The sequence below is a fragment of the Lutjanus erythropterus genome, chromosome 23, assembly GCF_056507025.1.
Source record: "Lutjanus erythropterus isolate fLutEry1 chromosome 23, fLutEry1.hap2, whole genome shotgun sequence".
In the NCBI taxonomy this organism is placed as follows: domain Eukaryota; kingdom Metazoa; phylum Chordata; class Actinopteri; order Lutjaniformes; family Lutjanidae; genus Lutjanus; species Lutjanus erythropterus.
Window position 1 is genome coordinate 23,641,099 of NC_139339.1, and position 19,127 is coordinate 23,660,225.

At 40.2% G+C, this 19,127-nt stretch overlaps 1 protein-coding gene across 2 annotated transcripts; it reads left to right on the top strand.

Moving 5' to 3' along the window:
- The first annotated feature begins 336 nt into the window (after positions 1–336).
- On the top strand, positions 337–17,384 carry kiaa0232 (KIAA0232 ortholog). Of its 2 annotated transcripts, XM_084711631.1 has the most exons (8): positions 337–645; positions 4,629–5,207; positions 5,631–5,771; positions 9,953–10,022; positions 10,134–10,218; positions 10,367–13,748; positions 13,937–14,045; positions 15,800–17,384. In XM_084711631.1, the coding sequence occupies exons 2-8, from the start codon at positions 4,971–4,973 to the stop codon at positions 15,814–15,816; spliced, it is 4,041 nt and encodes a 1,346-aa protein (XP_084567757.1). In that variant the 5' UTR covers positions 337–645; positions 4,629–4,970; the 3' UTR covers positions 15,817–17,384. The 2 variants fall into 2 exon arrangements, with proteins under 2 accessions (XP_084567757.1, XP_084567758.1); XM_084711632.1 differs by lacking the exons at positions 337–645; positions 4,629–5,207; positions 5,631–5,771 and adding an exon at positions 8,614–8,740.
- The last annotated feature ends 1,743 nt before the right edge of the window (positions 17,385–19,127 follow it).

Sequence of the window (19,127 nt, forward strand, 5' to 3'; positions counted from 1 at the left end):
TATCCATTTAATTTACACAAAAAATCTTACAGATTGCAATGCACTTGAAAGAAACAACCAATGAGCTCAATCTGTCAATAGAGTAATAATTATAAAAAGAATAAATAAAAAAGAGCTAGTTGTGTCTGTCTGTTTTATAAAGTCTTTGAGATGTTAAGACAACGAGAAGATTTAATCATTCATTTAATTTTCAATGCTGACTGTTCTGTATAATTCGTTATTTGACTTTACTTTGAGTACAGATGACAAGAGTACTAGTTGGGCTTCTGATGCAATACCCTAGCGGAGGAATCAAACCTATACGAATAGGATGGCAGAGGTTTGCCTTGTTGCCTGGATACGAACGCGGAGGGTGGCGCATTCGGGAGTCCTTCACTGAATGAAACTGGATTTTTGGTGGCGGACATTGTGGCTCTTGGTATTACGTGTCGCCCAGGAATGACCTTCCTCCTGCTTGAGCCCGAATGTCGCCGGTTTCCTCGACGCTGTTGAAGAAGCAGCGGACGTGAAAACAGCGCCATTTCTGTCGGCGTCCATGATACGCGATGCTACCGCAGCGGATTCCAGAGCTCGAGCTCGGAACGGCAGCGGGAGAGAAATAGCCGCTCCCCTTTCGCTGCTCCTCTTTACTTCAGCCCACGGCAGGTAAGTCAACCGGGTACGAGTTTTCTCTTTCGCGCTGTGGTGTTCTTGTCCCCGCTTAGTGTTTCATGTTTAGTCAGCTTACTCTTTCGCTGCGTGACGATATGGCGTACATTTTTGAAGGGAAAACGTCTGACAGTCGTGTGGTAACCGTGCCGGGGCAGCCGCTCCTCCTCCCCCTCGGTCACAACAACACTCGTACGTGAAAGCTAACGTGAAAGCTAACGTTTATTTAAACTTGACTCGGACATTTCTGCAATTTTGTATTGACTTTTGGTCATTTTGGATGCTACGTTTCCGAACTAAACTAGCTAAACATAATAACTGTCTGATAATGACAGGAGACGAGCAGCTCTCAGCAGCTAACTTGGCTAACTTAGCTCATTAGCTAAAGGTCGGTGGTCCAGCTAACCTTGATGTTTGACTGCAAAGTGACGCTAGCTAACCGATCAAAAGTCAATGTAACATTAGTTTACACTTAAACCAAATGAATCATCTGTGGTATGTTCATGTAACAGCGATATTAATTCTTAACGTTAATTTCAAATATCGTCTCTGGCTGTTATGTAGTTGCTCGATAGCCCAGCAATGTAATGTTAATGTCAGTAATAACGTTAGATACTTGCGCACACCTCAACTTAAGTCGTTATTTAACACTACATAAATTTCTTTATTCGTTTACATGTCGGAATGATTTCCTTCAGAGGTGAGTTGCATTCTAAAGTTGGTGTGTGATCAGTGCAGTCAGGAGCTAGCAGCCGGGGCTAGTGTGCATACAAGAAACAGCTGGGTTGTAGACACTGGTCAGCCATATTAGCAGTTATCGATGGAGCTAGCTAACACTTCAGCTGTTATCTGTCTGTGTTTATTTCACTGACACAATGTTATTTTACCAAAGCGTTGTAGCTGCTCAAATGGTATGGTTGCAAACTGCAAAGCTTCTTATCTTGCCCTTTTGACGTCTCTTAACGGGTAACCCATAATATGCCACCGTTGAGTGACGGCCGGGCCAGCCAATCAAATCGGTGCAGCCTCCATTTGCTCTTCACGTCGGTTCCCTAATCCACTGCTGCCATATGAAACACATGCACTTGACAGCAAGCGTTTCCCAGCCCCTTGCCCACACAGTTGCAGAATATTCAACTGCTGGAGTTTGCTTGTAGTTGTTTTGTCGTGGGCACTAATCCAGGACGTCGTCTGTTTGATTTCTTGTAATTCAAACCATTTAGCCATTGTTTTTGTGATTGCAATAAAACTAATAGTAAAAGCCTGACTGATTCTGAATTTTTGAAGTTGAGGCAGATACCGATTTTAGGAACTAAAAAAAACTAATGCTATACATGTGTTTTAATGATCTTAAATAATTATAAATGAAAAAAAAAATAGAAGAAACTTGAATTAAGAAAAAGGATAAAGTATACTTGGACTGCTGCCTATACAACTAACTAACTAAATAAAAGAAATTAAACAATCTGCATTATCTAATGAAAAAATTATCAGACAGCATATACAGTTTATACTGATATTGCTGTGCTAGGCCAATGTTACACCGATATTATTGGTCAACTGATATATCTGTCTGGCTCTAATATTGAGGGTGTCAATCACAGTCAACTTCCATCACAATACAATATTTGGTTGATTCTTTGGACAATGATACAATATTTGGTGATATTATAAGTCTACCACAATATGATACCAATTCAATTTAGGGGTCCGCAATCGACATCAGATGACATATGTGCATTTAACACATTCAGTTACATTTGTGTAGGGCTGCAACTAATGATTATTTTCATTAGAAAATCAGTTGGCAATTAACAAAATAATTGATTAATAGTTGCAGCTCTTCATTTATGTCAACTCATAAGAACAAACGACATTATGATTCAACATTTTATGACTGAACTCTTCCAGAGATTGTGATGCAGACATGCCATGAAAACTTAAAAATTAAGGTGCATATTTAAAGACGATGGCATAGATAGATATTTTCACTCTGCATTGATCATATTGGATTGTTGAACATTGTATAGATATACTGATCCAGATCAAGTTATGGATACACCCCTATCTAATAGTAATTTGTAAGGCACTTTAAAACGAGTTACAAAGTGCTTTACAAAGACATGAAAACAAATGAAATCACCAGATGCATGAAAGAGTCGAAATGATACAGTAAGTGAGGTATAATACATTGTAACACAGTAAAAACAGAAGATTAACCAATTCAAGAGACAACAACTGCAAAAGTCTTAAGAAGCTTGCCTAATTATCACCAACTGGTTGCTGGACCCAATTCCATAAGCTTGGTCTCCTCTGGTTTTTAGACGTGACAGAGGAATTGCTGACAAACCTCTGCCAGGGGACCTTGCAATGCATTCAGGCTTGTAAGGGTTTAGTGAGGCAGTGAATAATCAGGGGCCAATCCCAAACACTCTTTCAAAGTAATCATTAAGACTTTTAAACTAATTGTAAACTATACAGGTAACCAGTGTAGAGATGCTAAAACAGATGTTATGCAGACTCTTAAACTGGAATTTGTAAGTTGTGCTGCTGCAGCATTTTGAACTAGTTGAAGTTTGGAGAGGTTTTATTGAGTGAGTCAGGAATACAGGGAGTTACAGTTGTTTGAACAGGATGTTATGAAAGTGCAATTGACAGTTTCTAGATTCTTAATGGATAAAAAAAAAGAATTAATTTTTGATATTTTGATTGTACTGGAAGGTATAATAACCCAAACTAATCATGAGTAAAGTGGTGCTTCCTGTTTTAGGAGTATTACAAAGCCTTGCTATCAGTGAGGTGTTTCAAAATGATTAGTCATGAGCGCTTCTCCTGTCACGTAGTTCTTGTGGTACATTTACTTAACAGGAGGGTCATGACACATACAGACTTGAATAACTGGGATGTTTGAGATACTTACACATTAATGTGAGAAGTAATTTTGAGGAAAATTCACATCACCATGGTTTAAACCCGATCCTATGGTAGAGTGTGATCAGTAATTCTTGTTAAGCTCTTTTTCAATTTAAAGAGGGCTTACTACTAGGGCTGCAGCTCATGATTATTTTCATCATTGACTAATTTTCTGATTACTTTCAGGAATGTTATTAATTGTTTAGTTTATAAAATGTCAAAACAAATTGACATCTTCAAATGGTTTCTTTTGACAACCAACAGCCCAAAGACTCTTTACAGTCATAAATGACAAAGAAACAAACCAGCAAATCATTTAAGAAGCTTGAACCCGTAATAGAAAATGATTTTCCCTCTTTCCAACAGCAAAATGTTTATGTTTCTATGTATGATGTACTTATGTTGACTCTGCTGTCTTATTTAATGTCTAAGTCCTCCCCATGTACTGTTATGTCGTGTTATGTGTCTTGTGCCCAGTTGGCACAATGTGTTATTAAAAGAAAATTAATAAAAAGTAAATAATAATAATAAAAAAAAGAAGCTTGAACCAGCAAAGGTTTGATATTTTGGCTTGAAAAATGATTGAAGCGATTAATCGACTTTCAAAAATAGTAGGCAATTAATTTTCTTTTGGCTGCATTATCAACTAATTGTTGCCGCTCTACTTACTACCATATTGTGGCAGGATTGTCCCTGCTGTCTGCACTATTTAAGGAGCTCATGCTCTCTTAGGAGCCCATTAGCTTGCTGGTAAGCAAGGCTATGAACAGTCATTAAAAACATCCTTTGGGATAAGGAACAACACTTATATTCTGAGGTTAGATCTGCCATAACATTTGTTCTCCTGTTTCATTCCCTTTAAATTCAAATAAATGTAATTTCCATTACTGAAAGCAGTGACCTCATGTGTTAATTTGTTTTTTAAAAATATAAAGAGGCCTTGTTTCTTTCTCTAGCTGTGTGGGGGGTTGTGAATGTGGTCTTCAACAATATCTTTGTTTTTCAAATGCTTGGATTTGACATTGAATATCTTTCAGAGAAACTGATGCATGCTTTCTCTGTTTCAGGTTGTGCCGGTGAAGTAAGACGTAGCCCCAAAATGGACCCCTCCGACTGAGACGCAAACACGTCCTGTGTTTTGCTCAGCAGCTGAGATCTATCAGCAGCATAAGCCATGCCTGACGAGTAAAATCCCCCACTTTTTGCTCAAAGCAATAAAAAAAAGAAAAAAAAAACATCCTACATGCCTCCCCATGTAGAGCCCCTTCAGTGCGTCCTGCTGGAGTGACTGCCCCTTCTTCCCAAGGTTCTGCCTCGTCCTCTCTCTGTACCCTTCGCCACCGACCACCCTACAGTAACTACCCATCACAATGCTGCTCCACCTGAGAATGGCCAACACCTGAGCTCCCATGCGTCCAGTGAGCACCGATTCAGACGGTCCTGCTCCTCCTGAAAACCTCTCTTGCCCCTACCCCCTCGTGGGCCCCCTGCCTGCCTCAGAGATGTCCTTGCTCCAGTCGCTGGGTCCAGTACAAAGCTGGCTTGGCCAAGAGCTTGAGAAGTGCGGGATTGATGCCATGATTTATACCCGCTACGTCCTCAGCCTTCTCCTGCACGATAGCTATGACTACGACCTGCAGGACCAGGTGGGCTCCCATAACCATAAAGCTATGTTTCTAGTCAAGTCAGAAAGCTTAGAAAAAAAATCATTGCTTGTGTTGTGCATTGTGAAATGAGTGGGCAGAGGACTTTATTCAGGAAGGGAAGTTGGTGTGTGAATATAATGGCCTCGTTAGAGGAAGACATCAATTTGCCAGGAGAGGTTAACAATGGGGCTTTTCTTTCACATCATGGCACTGTACCATCACCGAATAATTCCTCCTTTGATTTCTGTCATTTGTCATTACATGTATTGATATGCAGTCTGCTATGCTTGTGTTCAGTTTGTTATGGTATATGAGCCTGTATAGAAATGTTCACGCACATTTAATCTATAATTAATCTTTATGGTTTTCAATCTTTGTTTCACTGTTTGTTCCTGACTGGTTCTTCTTTGTTTGTGTCTGAAGGAAAATGACATCTTCTTGGGCTGGGAGAAGGGAACTGGGAAGAAATGGGGCAAGAGTAAGAAGAAAGGTGGGACCGACCTGAGTCTTGAGGAAATGAAGAAGCAAGCTGCTGTGCAATGCCTCCGCTCTGCATCTGATGAAGTAAGCATCATTTAGGGCTGCAGCTATCAGTTATTTTAGTAATCAGATATTCTCCTGATTATTCCATTGATTAATCAAGTTATTAAATGGAAGATGCTTTTTCTTTATTAAAGAACAATAGTAAGTACTCAAAGAAGAAAATATGTATCTTAAAACTAATTGGTTTCCTTTTTTAGAAAAATCAAAATGTTTGGAATGCTATACAGCAGTTTCTCAAACGTACAGCGCATATTGAAAAAATAGCATATGTTACGTATGTTCCATACCATAAAATATTGAGCGCTCCAGGTACCACCTGACTGTTTTGTGCCATTTGGACTTAGCAGGTGCTGTGTACACTTAACTAGCCCTTCTTAAGTGGCCACTGTCATCCACTTCTTTTCATATTTGATATTTTTTTCCTCCTGATCTGCCCCTCTTTTTGAAATAGCTATAGCTACAGTTTGGAGCCACAGTTCTAGTGTTTTTTTTTTTTTTTTTTGGCATTTTTGCCTTTATTTGATAGGAAACCAGTAGCCGCTGCAGAGGTCCGATAGCCTCAGTACATGGGGTGAACACTCTACCAACTGAGCTACGGGGCGCTCCCCAGTTACAGGTGTTTTTGAACTTAATTTTCAGTGTCTTAATTTTACTTCTGCCTACTATATCACCGCCATAGCTCAGCTTGTAACTGCCAGTGATTAGGCTGATTTTACAATGAAGATACAGGAAAGTCAAATTTATTTTGAATTATTATTATTTTAAATTGCATTTCAGGAATATCATATTTAAAGTATTAACATTGAAAAAATTGCAGTATTTTGACAGTTGTTTGTTTCTAAATGAGTTAATTTAATTTAAAAAATATTTCTGATATTCCTCCATGTACCACTAAAGAGAGTTTACGTACCACCAGTGATACATGTGCCACAGTTTGAGAATCAAGGTTATACAGTATGCTACTAATATTACACTCTACTATATTATAGTATACAGTACATTGATATCTGGGTAAATGCATATGCTGTTGTTTGCTCTGTTAACCTGTTTTTTTGTCTGCCTATGTTTGTAAAGCACTTTGGTCAGGTCATGTGATTTCAAATGTGATACAGAGCTAAATCGGAATTTAGTAATACATATAATTGATAATATATTCATTATACATTGTACAGTATATAAATATGAGACTGTAGTCTAATTGGTTACATGTCATTAGTAATAGCCAGTCAACACTGAAAACTGTGTCACAGACAGATGAACAAGACATCTGCTTTGGTCAGCGAGTGGAGCTGTGTCAAAACGAAGGCAGCAGATATCAGTGAAGTTACAATAAAAATCACAATCTTATGCTGTATTTGGATGATGACAAGTATGCCCACTGTCCAAGTTACACCACTAAAAATGTCATGGTCAAGACATGGTCAGTATATCACTCAATGGAGGCAAAAGTGATATCTCTAAACTTTGTAGCTCTTCCTTGTTTTTTTAAGAGCATGGTGCTCCAGTGTTTCACTTCAGAGTAAAAACAGTGTGCATCTCCACCTCTGCATTGAGATTTAGGGAATCATTACTTTGAGTGCAAATTGAGTACTGCAGTCCAAATAGTGAGTTGGAGCCTTAGACTGTATATTAAATCTGTTGAATCCCTATTTAACATATGATCTAAGTTTGAAGTGAAACTCTAAATAACATGAAACATGTATACAAAAACACTTATTCTGGCCTGGAATAGAAATTTCAAACGGGGACATTGACGCTGCTGATGTCAAAGGAGCAAGTATTTCAAATGACTGTGTTTTCTTAATCTCTAATTATGTGTCATGGGCATTTTATGATATATTACAAATGAATAAAATAAATAAACAGACTTCTCCTTCAAAAAGTAACTGCTACAGTGAAACTGTATTTCACACTATACTGGTTACATTTATTCTGCAATGCTGCACGGCTGTTCCAGGGCACTACTACTGCATTTTACGTAGTAATATGGATTAAACGAAGCTTTGGCGCATTGATAATTTTTAGTAATGGAGTTACTTGACTATCTTGAGTCATTTGACATATTATTCAGCTTGATTGTTGTAATCCTGTGATTTTCATGATGTTTAAAAGATGTGGTGCTGGTCAAGTTATTCATCGATCATAGTTGAATTTTTTTGTGTCCTATAAAATAATCATTAGCTTTATCCACTTTAGCTTTGGAGGAATACAAGCAGTGTTACTCATACATTGACGCAGAAACTGTTTGTCTTGCACCGTCCTTTCTATAAAACTTTTGAATGAAAACCATTCTGTATACAGAAGCCATGAGGTTGTAATTGGTCTAATTTTGTCAGGAATGTGTTACTGTAGTATTCCTTGTTGCTTGTTAAGGTGCAGTCATGCAGATATTAATCGCATAAATCACAGTGAATAGACACTGAATAAAGCTATGTCAGTGTGGGAGGCTAAAGCATTGAACAAGGGAAGATCTTCATTGTACATAAATCGTCACCTCATTTGGCTGTGTGGCCACACCTTCTATTCGTTTTCATTGGAAAGGTTATATTAAGGTCAGTTGTTAAAAGTTTTTCCTTGACATAAAAAATGCTATCCTCTTGTAATGCATGACCTTCAAAGGAATGTCATTTGCATGTAAGAGTACATTCATTTTATTCCACAACTTTGTGTGAGTAAAAAGGCGATGGAGAGATTTGCTGACATTTTCGTCTGTGACCGGCTGTAGTAAGGGAGGTGTGAGCTGAGAATGACACAACATAAAGCTGGAGGGAGGGAAGGGGGAAGGGTCTGTAAGGCAAGAGGAGGAGTGTTGAGCTCCTCTCGGGGGACTGGACTCTGCGGTCTATTTTTTAACCAGCACACGCTGCACAGGATTGCAGCAGTGAGCAGCAGAGTCGGTCGGCTGTCAGCTGACCGGCATTAGCACAATGATGCAAGAGGAAACACAGGGCAGGAGAAAACTTTGCTTTGCTTTTTCATGAGGTGGCATGGTAAGAAGGAATCTTATTTTCTGGAAGAGTGAGCAGGAAATGAGTGCGCTAAAGAGTCTGGCAGGACTGGTACTGAGGAGCAGCTATGTTGTGATTTGTTTGAGGCTATTTGGTTCAACAGTGCTCACTTGCTCTAAGCCAGTGTGTGTACATGGTTGTCTTGTTTATTTCAAACCCTTGTTGTTTTTATGTTTTCATGTATCATTGCTCAGTCTGTGAAGATAGTTACCTAACCAGGGTATGTAGTAAATATTCTGTTTCACAGAACATCATGAGGCAATCACTTGCACTGTAGTTTAGCTTTTTTTTATTTTTATTATTTTTTTGAAAGCATTTCTGCTCCATAGCTAAATATAGCACAGTCATGGCTGAGCATGCCTAAGCTCTCATAAGTCAGCTGGCTTGAGTTGTGTCAACCTCGTGCCTTTCATTCTTTCTTTTGGGTCACATTTAGGGGTCAGAGTAGCCTTGGGGATACTTTACATTCTTGCCTAAGGCTACTGGATCTTATCAGTCACAGTTGTTTTTGGTTAGTTAGAAGATGATTTTGGAAATGGTTCTTTTTTTTGTTTTTGGTCGGTGTTTTTGTGTCTTTTTTCTTGTTTTAGATAACACAAACCAAAATTTGATTTTGGGCTGATACTAATTGTACCCCTTACTATACCTGGGCATGATTTACTTTTGTCAACTAACCTTCAATATGCCGCTACAATGAATTACCAGTAATGTGCTATAATGATACTGACATTGTCAGTGGTCATTCCTTTTGCAAAATAAGATGCGCCATTTGATGACATTGTCTAAAGATGTATAACATGTTTTCATTTACATTGCTGCACATATAACTTTAGTTAAAAATGTATGTGGAAATGTGCACCAATTCCAGCTATTCAAACTCAAAGTTTCATTTGGGTTGTAGCTGCTGTGGTAGTGAGCAAATCACGTTGCATTAAATCAAACTTTTAGTATGGTTTTGCTTGCAGACAATCAATGCAAGTATTTTATTTTATTTTTTTGTCTAGATTTAGGTACAAAGGCAATCAAATCAAGGTAAAATTAAACTGGAGGAGTTTTGATACTACTTGGTACTGGGTTATTTACACAAAAGTATCTAGTACCAATACCCACCCCTACAAGTATATGTATGCACCCTATAATGAAATTCATATTGCATTCTAAAAAATATTTTCTCTGTTTTTCCCATGTGTGCAGAACTCTGGAATTGAGAGCCTGGTTGAAGAGCTTTGCTCTAAACTAAAGGACATCCAAAACAAACAGAAAGGTTTGTTTCATAGTCTTTATTATCACATTTAAAACTTTTTGATTAAAAAAAAGACAATGCTGAATCATAACTGTGTTAATAAGATGTCTTAATGTTCATTGTCTTTTACAGAGGAAAAACAGATTCAAAAGAAGTCTGATGGCTCTCAGTCTCCAGAGCGAGCTGAGTCCCCCTCTTCAAAGGACCAGGTGGAAATGTAAGCCCACATCAGGGATATTGTAATAAGTGAATATGTGTTATAAAAAAGTGGCTGAACACACTCCTATTAATTTGCTTTTTTGAACTCTGCTGCTATTAATGTATTTAAATCAGGTTTTGTCTGTCTGTGTCTGTTGTGACTGCAGGTATTATGAAGCCTTTCCTCCTTTGTCAGAGAAACCTGTTTGTCTCCAAGAGATCATGACGGTGTGGAACAAGGCTAAGGCCTGCGCATACTCAAGCTCATCATCCTCTGCTGCCCCACAGACCAGCACAGACACCTCTTCCCCAAAAGATTGCAACAGTGAAGGTGAGGCTGCAAAGGAGCGACACCTTGAAGCATGCGGTATCATCACTACTGTGACCAATGAGAGAGGCCAGCAGCGACGAAACAAAAAGGAGAAAGAAAACCGATACCATGGTGGTGCAGCAGCAGAGGAGAAGTCTACCGTCCACTCAAAGAGACAGACGAGACACAGATCAGAGGGAAAATACAGACCCAGATCCTGGTCTTCTGGCTCTAGTGAGGCAGGCTCAAGCTCAAGTGGGAACCAGGGTGACTCCAAGTCATCCAGAAGCAAGGCAGTTAGAATACGGCACAAATCGCGGGAGGCTGCAAAGAATAAGAGAACACGCAACAGTGGGCAGGTGAAGCTTCAGGTGAAGGTGATCGACAAAGATGAGCGCAGAAATGCAGGAGGAAGCAGTAGCAGCGCCACTGGAGGCGCTGCCAAGCAACCACAGCTTTACAAAAAGGGGAAGAGGCCGCTGAAGGAGATTCGCAAAGATCCAGGCTGGAAGGAAGCAAAAGAGTCCGGAGTTGAGGCCAGAAACAAAAAGGAATACATGGAGGAGCCACTTTGGTACACTGAGCCCATCACAGAGTATTTTGTACCTTTCAGCAGCAGACAAAGCAAGCTGGAAACAAAATATCGAAGCAAGGTGGACTCTCCTGATGGCTTTGCTTTGTCAACCGACATGGAGAGGCTGCCAGAGAGAATCCAGGGAATCTGTATTGCCAATGAGAGCTACCAGAGAGCATACCTAGCAGCAGGCTCATTCGTGGATGGGCACTTTGTGGAAGGGCCTGGCGAAGCAGAAGATGAAACTGCTGAACTCACTGGGACCTCAAGCTGCCCTCAGCCAGAGGATAGTAGAGATTTAGATGACAAGCATCTGTCCGAATTCACTCACTTCTATGAAGTTGACATTTATCAATCCATATTGGATACTAGTGCCTCAGACTCTATACAAGAGAGTCGAATCTTAAGCATGATTCGACAAAAAAGCAAAGAGCAAAGAGACGTTGAGGCAGAATGTTGTTTAGTGTTAGATGGCCTTGAGCAGCAAGGGAAAAGTGCAATACGGGCAGACTCACAGGAAGCTTCGGGATCTGTGGGATTCTTAATGGAGGATCTTGAAAACATGGCTCAAGTGTGGGGATGTTATTCACCATCTACTTCAGAAGATATAGATGGAGAAAGCTTCGTAGGAGACTCCCCCATACGGCTCTCCCCCCTCCTTGATAGTGTTTCATTCACCCTGAGCAAACTATCTGGAAACCTGGAGGAGCCACCTGTTCCTGAAGCCGCCAGTGAACCATCTGGTTTAAACTCATCCTGCTTCTCTCTTTTTGAGCTGCAGTATGACAGCCCCACTTTTCCTTTTCCCCGCGACTCACTCACCGTTGGTCACGAAAACAACACAGATTCTAGTAGCTGTCTCGACCCACATTCTAATAAACAGTCTCGTTTGCTAATATGGACCAAAAATAGTGCCTTTGACGAAACTGAACACTGTTCTAACCTTTCAACACGAACTTGCAGTCCGTGGTCACATTCAGAGGAGACGCGTTCGGACAACGAGCAAGGAAATGCTCCGACAGAGGATGCTGCTCAAATTGGCAATGAAGAAATAGATTGTATAATCCCTCCTCTCTCTGGTACATATCTGGAGGATGAAATCTTGGATTTTTTGCAAGAAAACTCTGGCCGCAAGTGTGAGGAGGTCAGTGTTAGTACAGCATCCAGTCAGAGCTTCACCAAAAAATCTAAATTGGAGTCCATTTGTGGCATCGCATTGGAAGAAGACGAGAGTAAACAGTACAGCACTGGCATGTTTTCGGACAACACAAACCAACACAGTGATGACTACAGCTCAGGGATAATAAAGGACATTTGGACTGCAATAGGAGATGACAAATCTGTAATGTCAAGGCAAGGAGCAGAAAAAACAAGTGAGGGGCTATTCTCAGATGAGTCAAGCGGGTACTGCTGCAGTTGTCTGGAGGTGCAGGCAAAAGGAGTTCCAATTCAGGGACCTCAGAAAAAAGCAGTGCAGCGGTCAGAGTATCACCTTTGGGAAGGCAAGAAAGAAGAACAGGACTTAGCCAAAAACAAACTCTCCAAGGTAGATGGTGCCGGGGATTACATGACTCCGTCCAAGCCCTGGGACTTGAACTCTGACAAGGAAAGTACATCATTCATCCTCGGAGGGGTGTATGGAGAGTTGAAGACACTAAGTGGTGATAAGAATTGGGCTGTTTTGCCACCAAGTGACACCCAGGATAGCCTGCTACAGTGTGCTGCTGCAGCTGCATCTGCTTCTAGCTCCGACATGCTCACCATCACTGGCACAGATGTGTTCATGAACACTGGCAGCTGCTTTGCCCCTGGGCACAGGCCCCTGTGGAGGCCTCTTGTGTCCTTTGGGCAGAGTGACCAGGCCATTAAAGGAGGCGGAGACGGATTGAATAAGGGATTTTCTTTCATCTTCCATGAAGATTTGCTTGGATCTTACGGAGGCTTGCATAGTGAGGAGCAAGGTTTAGAATACCCGTTTGCATCCTTCAACCTGAACAATCCCTTCTCTCAAGTCCTCCATGTTGAGTGTTCTTTTGAGCCTGAGGACATGGCTTCATTCAGTCCAGGGTTCAAGCCCAAATCTATTCTTTGCTCGGACTCTGAGAATGAAGCCTTCCACCCACGAATATATGGCATCAACCGGACGCAGTACAGGGCCATCCGCATTTCCCCCAGGACTCATTTCCGACCAATATCGGCCTCAGAGTTGTCTCCTGGTGGAGTGAGTGATTCGGAGGCCGAGACTGACAAAGAGGAGATGAGTTTTCCCGTCCTGGCGCCGGTGGACGTCTTTGATGATCCTCAGGCAGACCTCAAACCTCTGGAGGAGGATGCAGAATGTGAGGGCCCTTATTACGGGAAGTCAGAACTGGAATCTGGTAAATTCTTACCCAGATTAAAGAAGTCTGGCATGGAGAAGAGTGCCCAGACCTCTCTGGATTCACAGGAGGGCTCCAGTACCCTCCTGCCAATCGCTGAGCAAGAGATTTGCTTAGACTGCAAAACGGCAGCAGCTGCATCAACTGCAGGTGGAGAGACAGACGTCTCAGTCGGCAAGATTCAAAAGGAGGAATCTTCAGGAGAAAAACAGTCCTGCTTATGTGCACCAGCAGGTCAGATCCCCAAATATGGGATTGCTTATGACTTTGTTGGAGATGTGCCAGAGGTGAGAGTTTCTTAAGATTATCCCCTAACATCATCAATATGCTATGATCAGCCTGCTATTCAACAAAATTATTGACCTAACCAGACAGTGTTTCACAATCTATCATCAGCTGTAAAATGGGCTCCACCTGTGATGTCTCAGGCGGCTGTTTACTGAAACACTAACCACTTCTCGTTTGTCTTGTTTAGTTCCCTCTGTTAAATGTAAGTGGACAGGGAGGAACTGGCAACCAGCAAGATGAGTGCTGGTGGCAGAACACACTCTGTTCCCCCATTTTCCCTGGATCTCAGTGTACAGGTAAACCTGTTTTCAAAAAAGATATTCATTTTTAACATTTTATTAGCAATACTTTCTTGCAGCACCTTAAACCAGTTTGTTTTTTGTCATCTGTATCAACAAGTTTGGTATAAGTGTTAAAGTTAAAAGTCAATATACAACTTAAACTAACAAGTCATTACCAGTTCTTACCAACACAACACAGCATTAACAGTGACAGCCTAAATGTAAAGGCCATAAAGTGTCAGCACATTAACGCTGCCTCAGGCCAGAGAAACAAAGGAAGCTAGGCAGGAAATGACAACATGCTACATTTCCTTTGTTGGAACCAGAACACGGCCATCCCTTGGCAATGTTTACAGTGTGCTCTCTTATCTTGCCTGAGACTCGCTGGCCTTACCTGGTCATCTGCCCCCCAGGCTTCATCCAGCCTGGGGGGCAGATGACCAGGTAAGGCCAGCAGATGACATTGGTTTAACTGGTCAATTAAATGAACAGTATATATCTATAACATTATCTCCAAAAGGGGAGACCAATGTTAAAAGGACAGATCACTATAAATATGTATTTTTCCTCTTACCTGTTGTGCTTTAAAGTTGAGTGTGTAGAGTTTTGCTCTAATACAATGGAACTAGATGGCACTGGACTTATGGTGGTCATGGGCACAAGACTCTTGTCCATTAAAAGATTCACAACACAGTAATAGAGTTGGCGGATATATTTCAGTAGAAAAGAGTAGTCCCTACATGAAACTGGTAACAACAAGGTTTGTGCATTATTTTGAGTGGTTGGGTCATGATTTCTGGAAAGGGACACTGCTGGTGAGTTTTTCCAAATGTATTTTTTGGTGCTTTCTATCTAGATGGATAAATAGTGCTACAGCTAAGAGGAGGCTATGTTATGGATCATTAACAGTAAGCAGTAGAAAAAGTGGCAAGGTATACAGTACATACAGTGCCAGAATGTGACACTAACCTTTTCCATCATCATCATCCCATTTTCAAAGACTAACTCTTAAATTTACACTTAGAACAAGCAGTTGAGTTTAGTTTTGTTCTGATACAGTTACCAGTACCAGAAATACATCTGATACAGCTTAAAATACAGGATTTGGTATCGACAAATGCACGAGTCAATGGACTGATCTAATATCATGTAATTTATTAGCCTGGAAATAGGATCCTGCACCTTCCCGGAAACGTATGGAGTTGTGCCAGTGAAAAATGTTATCGGAACATTTCTATTTAAGTTAAACAACCATTCAAGGCAGTTAACATTAGCACCTAAGTTAACTTCATTTTGTTATGTTATCCGCCAGTAAGTGCCAGCTTGATTTTCTTTATTTTTCCCCTAAAATTGTTCCATAAAAATGCTTCATTAAATGTAATATGTTGCTGGCCTTAAACCAAAATATGTACCCTATGAGTGTTCATGACACAAGAGTTGTTCATGGGAAAAGAGACTGATGTTATGATTCCATAGACAGACATATACGCTACTGGCCACCAGCCTCTGCTATTACAGCCACCAAAATATGTGAATTAATTTATTAGTAATCCCCATTTTTGGTAGCAGAACAAAAAACAAGCAGTGGCAATCAGGCTGAAATTCCTAATTAGGTTACAGAATTTGAAAGGTCACAATAGGACAGCTAACAAACAGCAGCAGTTTAGAGCAGTAAGATTCTGGAGGCATAGGACAGTAAACAGTCAGATGCAGCCTGAAATTTTTTTGTGTGCAACAATCTAACCATTTTGCCTGACTTCTTCCTCCAGGGAGCAGCAACATTTGAATACTCCAGTTTTGCAGAGGACGCCTGTCGTAGAGAGGAAACCCACCTCTCCTTTTGTGACTGGACCTCTACCAGCAAAGATTCAGGGTCATCTCAGAGCTGGAAAACCTAATGTAGGCTAATATTCTGAGACACCCCTCCAAAACCCCCCCACGCATAACCCTGCTGGTTTTTCATTTACTAACTTAAAACCTTGTGTAATCAATCAGATCAACAAAAAGTGAGTGAAAATAGGAAAACTCAAAAAATATGTTCTGTCTTTGAGTGATGCCATGTGCGGACATGCATTTTAGGCATTTTAGAATTTGTTTCATTTGATTCTTCTGTACACTGGTCCTCATTCAAGTCTCACTGATAGGTAGTAGGGACAATCTTTTGTTCTATCCTCGTCCGTTTTGTTCCCACCATTTTGCTTTTGAACTAGGATACTGGTAGTTGGTGGTGTCTGAATGGTTGTGCATGTGTGTTCGTCCAGCCAGTCTTCACTCCTCTTTTTCTAGTTGAACCTAATGTTGTGTGAACCAACTGCTATCGCATCCTCTACTTTCCATCTTGTGTTCAGAAAGATAAATAGAAGGATGTTGAGGTTTTTGAGTTGTGTAAGAATTTGAGAGTTTAATTTAAATAGTTTGTTTGGACGACTTTCTGAATGTGAAGTAGAGAATGTGTGCAGCTTTCTTCTAAATATCCCTAAATTTCCCCATGTGTGAAAAGTTATCATAAATGAGTCTGATTTTTGAATGGTGATAGTCTTACAAAAGCTAGTAGTAGACATAGTATGGTTTGTGAGGCTAAAATAAAAAAAAATCCTTTAAAAATATATGAAAAAAAACAGGAAATCAAAGGAGTTTTGTTGGAAAAAATACTAATAATCTACTTGAAATGCAATGCTGTAAAAGAATTGGGGAAAAAAAAGAAAAAAAGTTTGTGTTTTTGGGGTCAAAGACCCATCATGAAAAGACATAACTACAGCCATTTCTGCAGACACCTGTGTTGCAACTGAATGAAACTTTTGTTTTATTTTTTTGTAATTTCTATGGTACAGACTATTGGTGCTATAAATATGTTCAAAAATCTTTTTGAAGTTGCAGTTCCATAATATGGCTGTGATAAGTAGACGGCATAGCCTTGTTTTGTTTGTAGTCCAGACAGTCAGACTCCATGAATATCTTTTTGCGAAAAAAAAAATTGTGAAAAGAAGAAAAAAGTTTTGCCTGATCGCGGTTCTTGCTTAATGTGGCTTTGGTTTTTATTTTAAGGTAACCTCTTAGTTGTCAGGCCTGTAACAGCTGAAGCAGAAATACTTGCAGGTATTTTCAATCTCACATTTCTATACATCTTTTCAGTTCATTGTCCCCAAGCAGAAAGGACAAAAATCAGCATTGACTGATGGTTAAATTGTCCGCGCTGCAAGTAAACAAATATATAACAAAATGAGTGGCGTGGGGCGATGGTCAAACCAAAAACATGGCATAATTACACTAAGGTACAAATGCTTTTTTTTTCCATATGAGGTGTGTTTTTAGTTTTTGGTTTACGATATATCTTGTTGAAATATTGTCTCACTATTTGTGTGTGTGTGTTTGTGTGTGTGTTGGCAACAGAACTTGTGAAGGCACTGGTTCAGAATGAGTGTACTAGAACTTTATCTCAGAGAAAAGTGAGCGTATGCCGAGACATGCGGTCACAAAAAATGCAAATGCATTAGTGCCCCCCTACATTTGAAACACACCAGATCAAATTAGCTGTAAAAACCTTTGAGGTGTCGTTGGACAGGCCCTTCTTGTGACTAGGGATGCCCAGATCACATTATGTTGCCACCGATCCTGATTGCTGATTGCTGTGTCGGCCAATACGGGTCGTTTTTTTTGTTTTGTTATAGCAGCTGGTATAGCAGTATTACAGGTCAGTCTGAAATTGTGCCAGACTGGACCAGTAATACTGAATTTCAGCATGAGATGAGTTTTCCTTGGCACGTTCCAACAAGAAAAGCTTTGTTCATGTGGAGGCTAGCATGGGACGATGACATCAACTCAGTTGAGAATTTACATCATCCGTCGATTTTTATGTTTGGCCACTAGAAAGCATTAAACTCGTATCACATATTTTTACTGAATATTGGCAGATACAGCGCTTTTTGGTTTTGTTATTGCTGGTGTAACAGAATTATTGGTCAGATTGATATTAAGCTAAAGTAGATCAGTAATACTGAATTTTCTCATTAGGTGTTGCAGGTGACTCAGCCACCACAAGTCACTGAGATTTCCACAACATATTTCAGCAAATGTTTCACAATAAAAGCCTTATTCATGTGAAGGCAACACGGGTTGGGGGTGAAGCGCTCCTTTAGTTTAGTTAGCATGTAATAATAATAATAACAACAACTCAGCTGGTTGTTGTGATTGATGACTAGAAAGCATTAATCCTTATCGCATAATTTTTACGGAAAATCGTCCAATAGCGATCGGTGGCCGATCGATCAGGGCATCCCTGCATGTGACCTGTGCTTTGAACATGAAATTGAGTTGAAGCTCTCTGCAGATAAAAGCATTGTGCTTTTCTTAATACCTGCTGTTTTCCTTCATTTCAAATTTTTCAAACAAGTTGCGAGGGCAGCCACAGGTCACATGATGCCACGAAACTGAAGCACAGATATCTAAACTCATCCCTTCGTTTATGAGAGAAAAAAAAAAAACACGTCAGCAGTGTGAGCTGTAATGCACTGTCGCAGGTGAAGGTGTCTCTATTGCGGGCATGGCTTTGGAAATGGCTTCCTCGTTAATAAAAAAAAAAAAAAATGCAAAGATTGTACATAAAGGCCCAAGGTTCGTTCAGTCCAATGCCACTCCAATTGAAAAAAAGGACCCCAAGTAGCTGAATGAAAGGTACTCCAACTTCAGGGTCTTGTCACCTTTCTTTGACAGTCATCAGACACTCAGGAATTTTTTGATATAAGCATACTGCATCATCTACACTCAGACCTGTGACAGTGCATTGATGCATTAATGTAAAACCTTTCTTTGATTGTAGAGCAGAAATTATTGACAGGAACTCTTTCTGGGCAAACCACAGAGGTGACTGTCATTAATTTAGAGCTATAGTTTTAGTGAAAAAAAAAAAAGAAGTAAGCCATTGTAGATTGCATAAGCAATGCGGAGGGGAATTCAAGAACCCTGAGTCCTATGCAATACCTTGGCGCATGTAAACATTCAAGAATATATGGAGAAAAGTCATTCAGTTAATTTTGCATGTTGATTTAAGTGAGGGACACCTGAGAGAAAAAAAAAACAAACAAACCACAGGATGTCTCT

Coding starts and splice junctions, on each gene's coding strand:
- kiaa0232 (XM_084711631.1), top strand. CDS start 4,971: ATGCGTCCAGTGAGCACCGATTCAGACGGTCCTGCTCCTCCTGAAAAC. Junction 5,208..5,630: donor ACTACGACCTGCAGGACCAG/GTGGGCTCCCAT, acceptor TTGTGTCTGAAG/GAAAATGACATCTTCTTGGG. Junction 10,023..10,133: donor CATCCAAAACAAACAGAAAG/GTTTGTTTCATA, acceptor TGTCTTTTACAG/AGGAAAAACAGATTCAAAAG.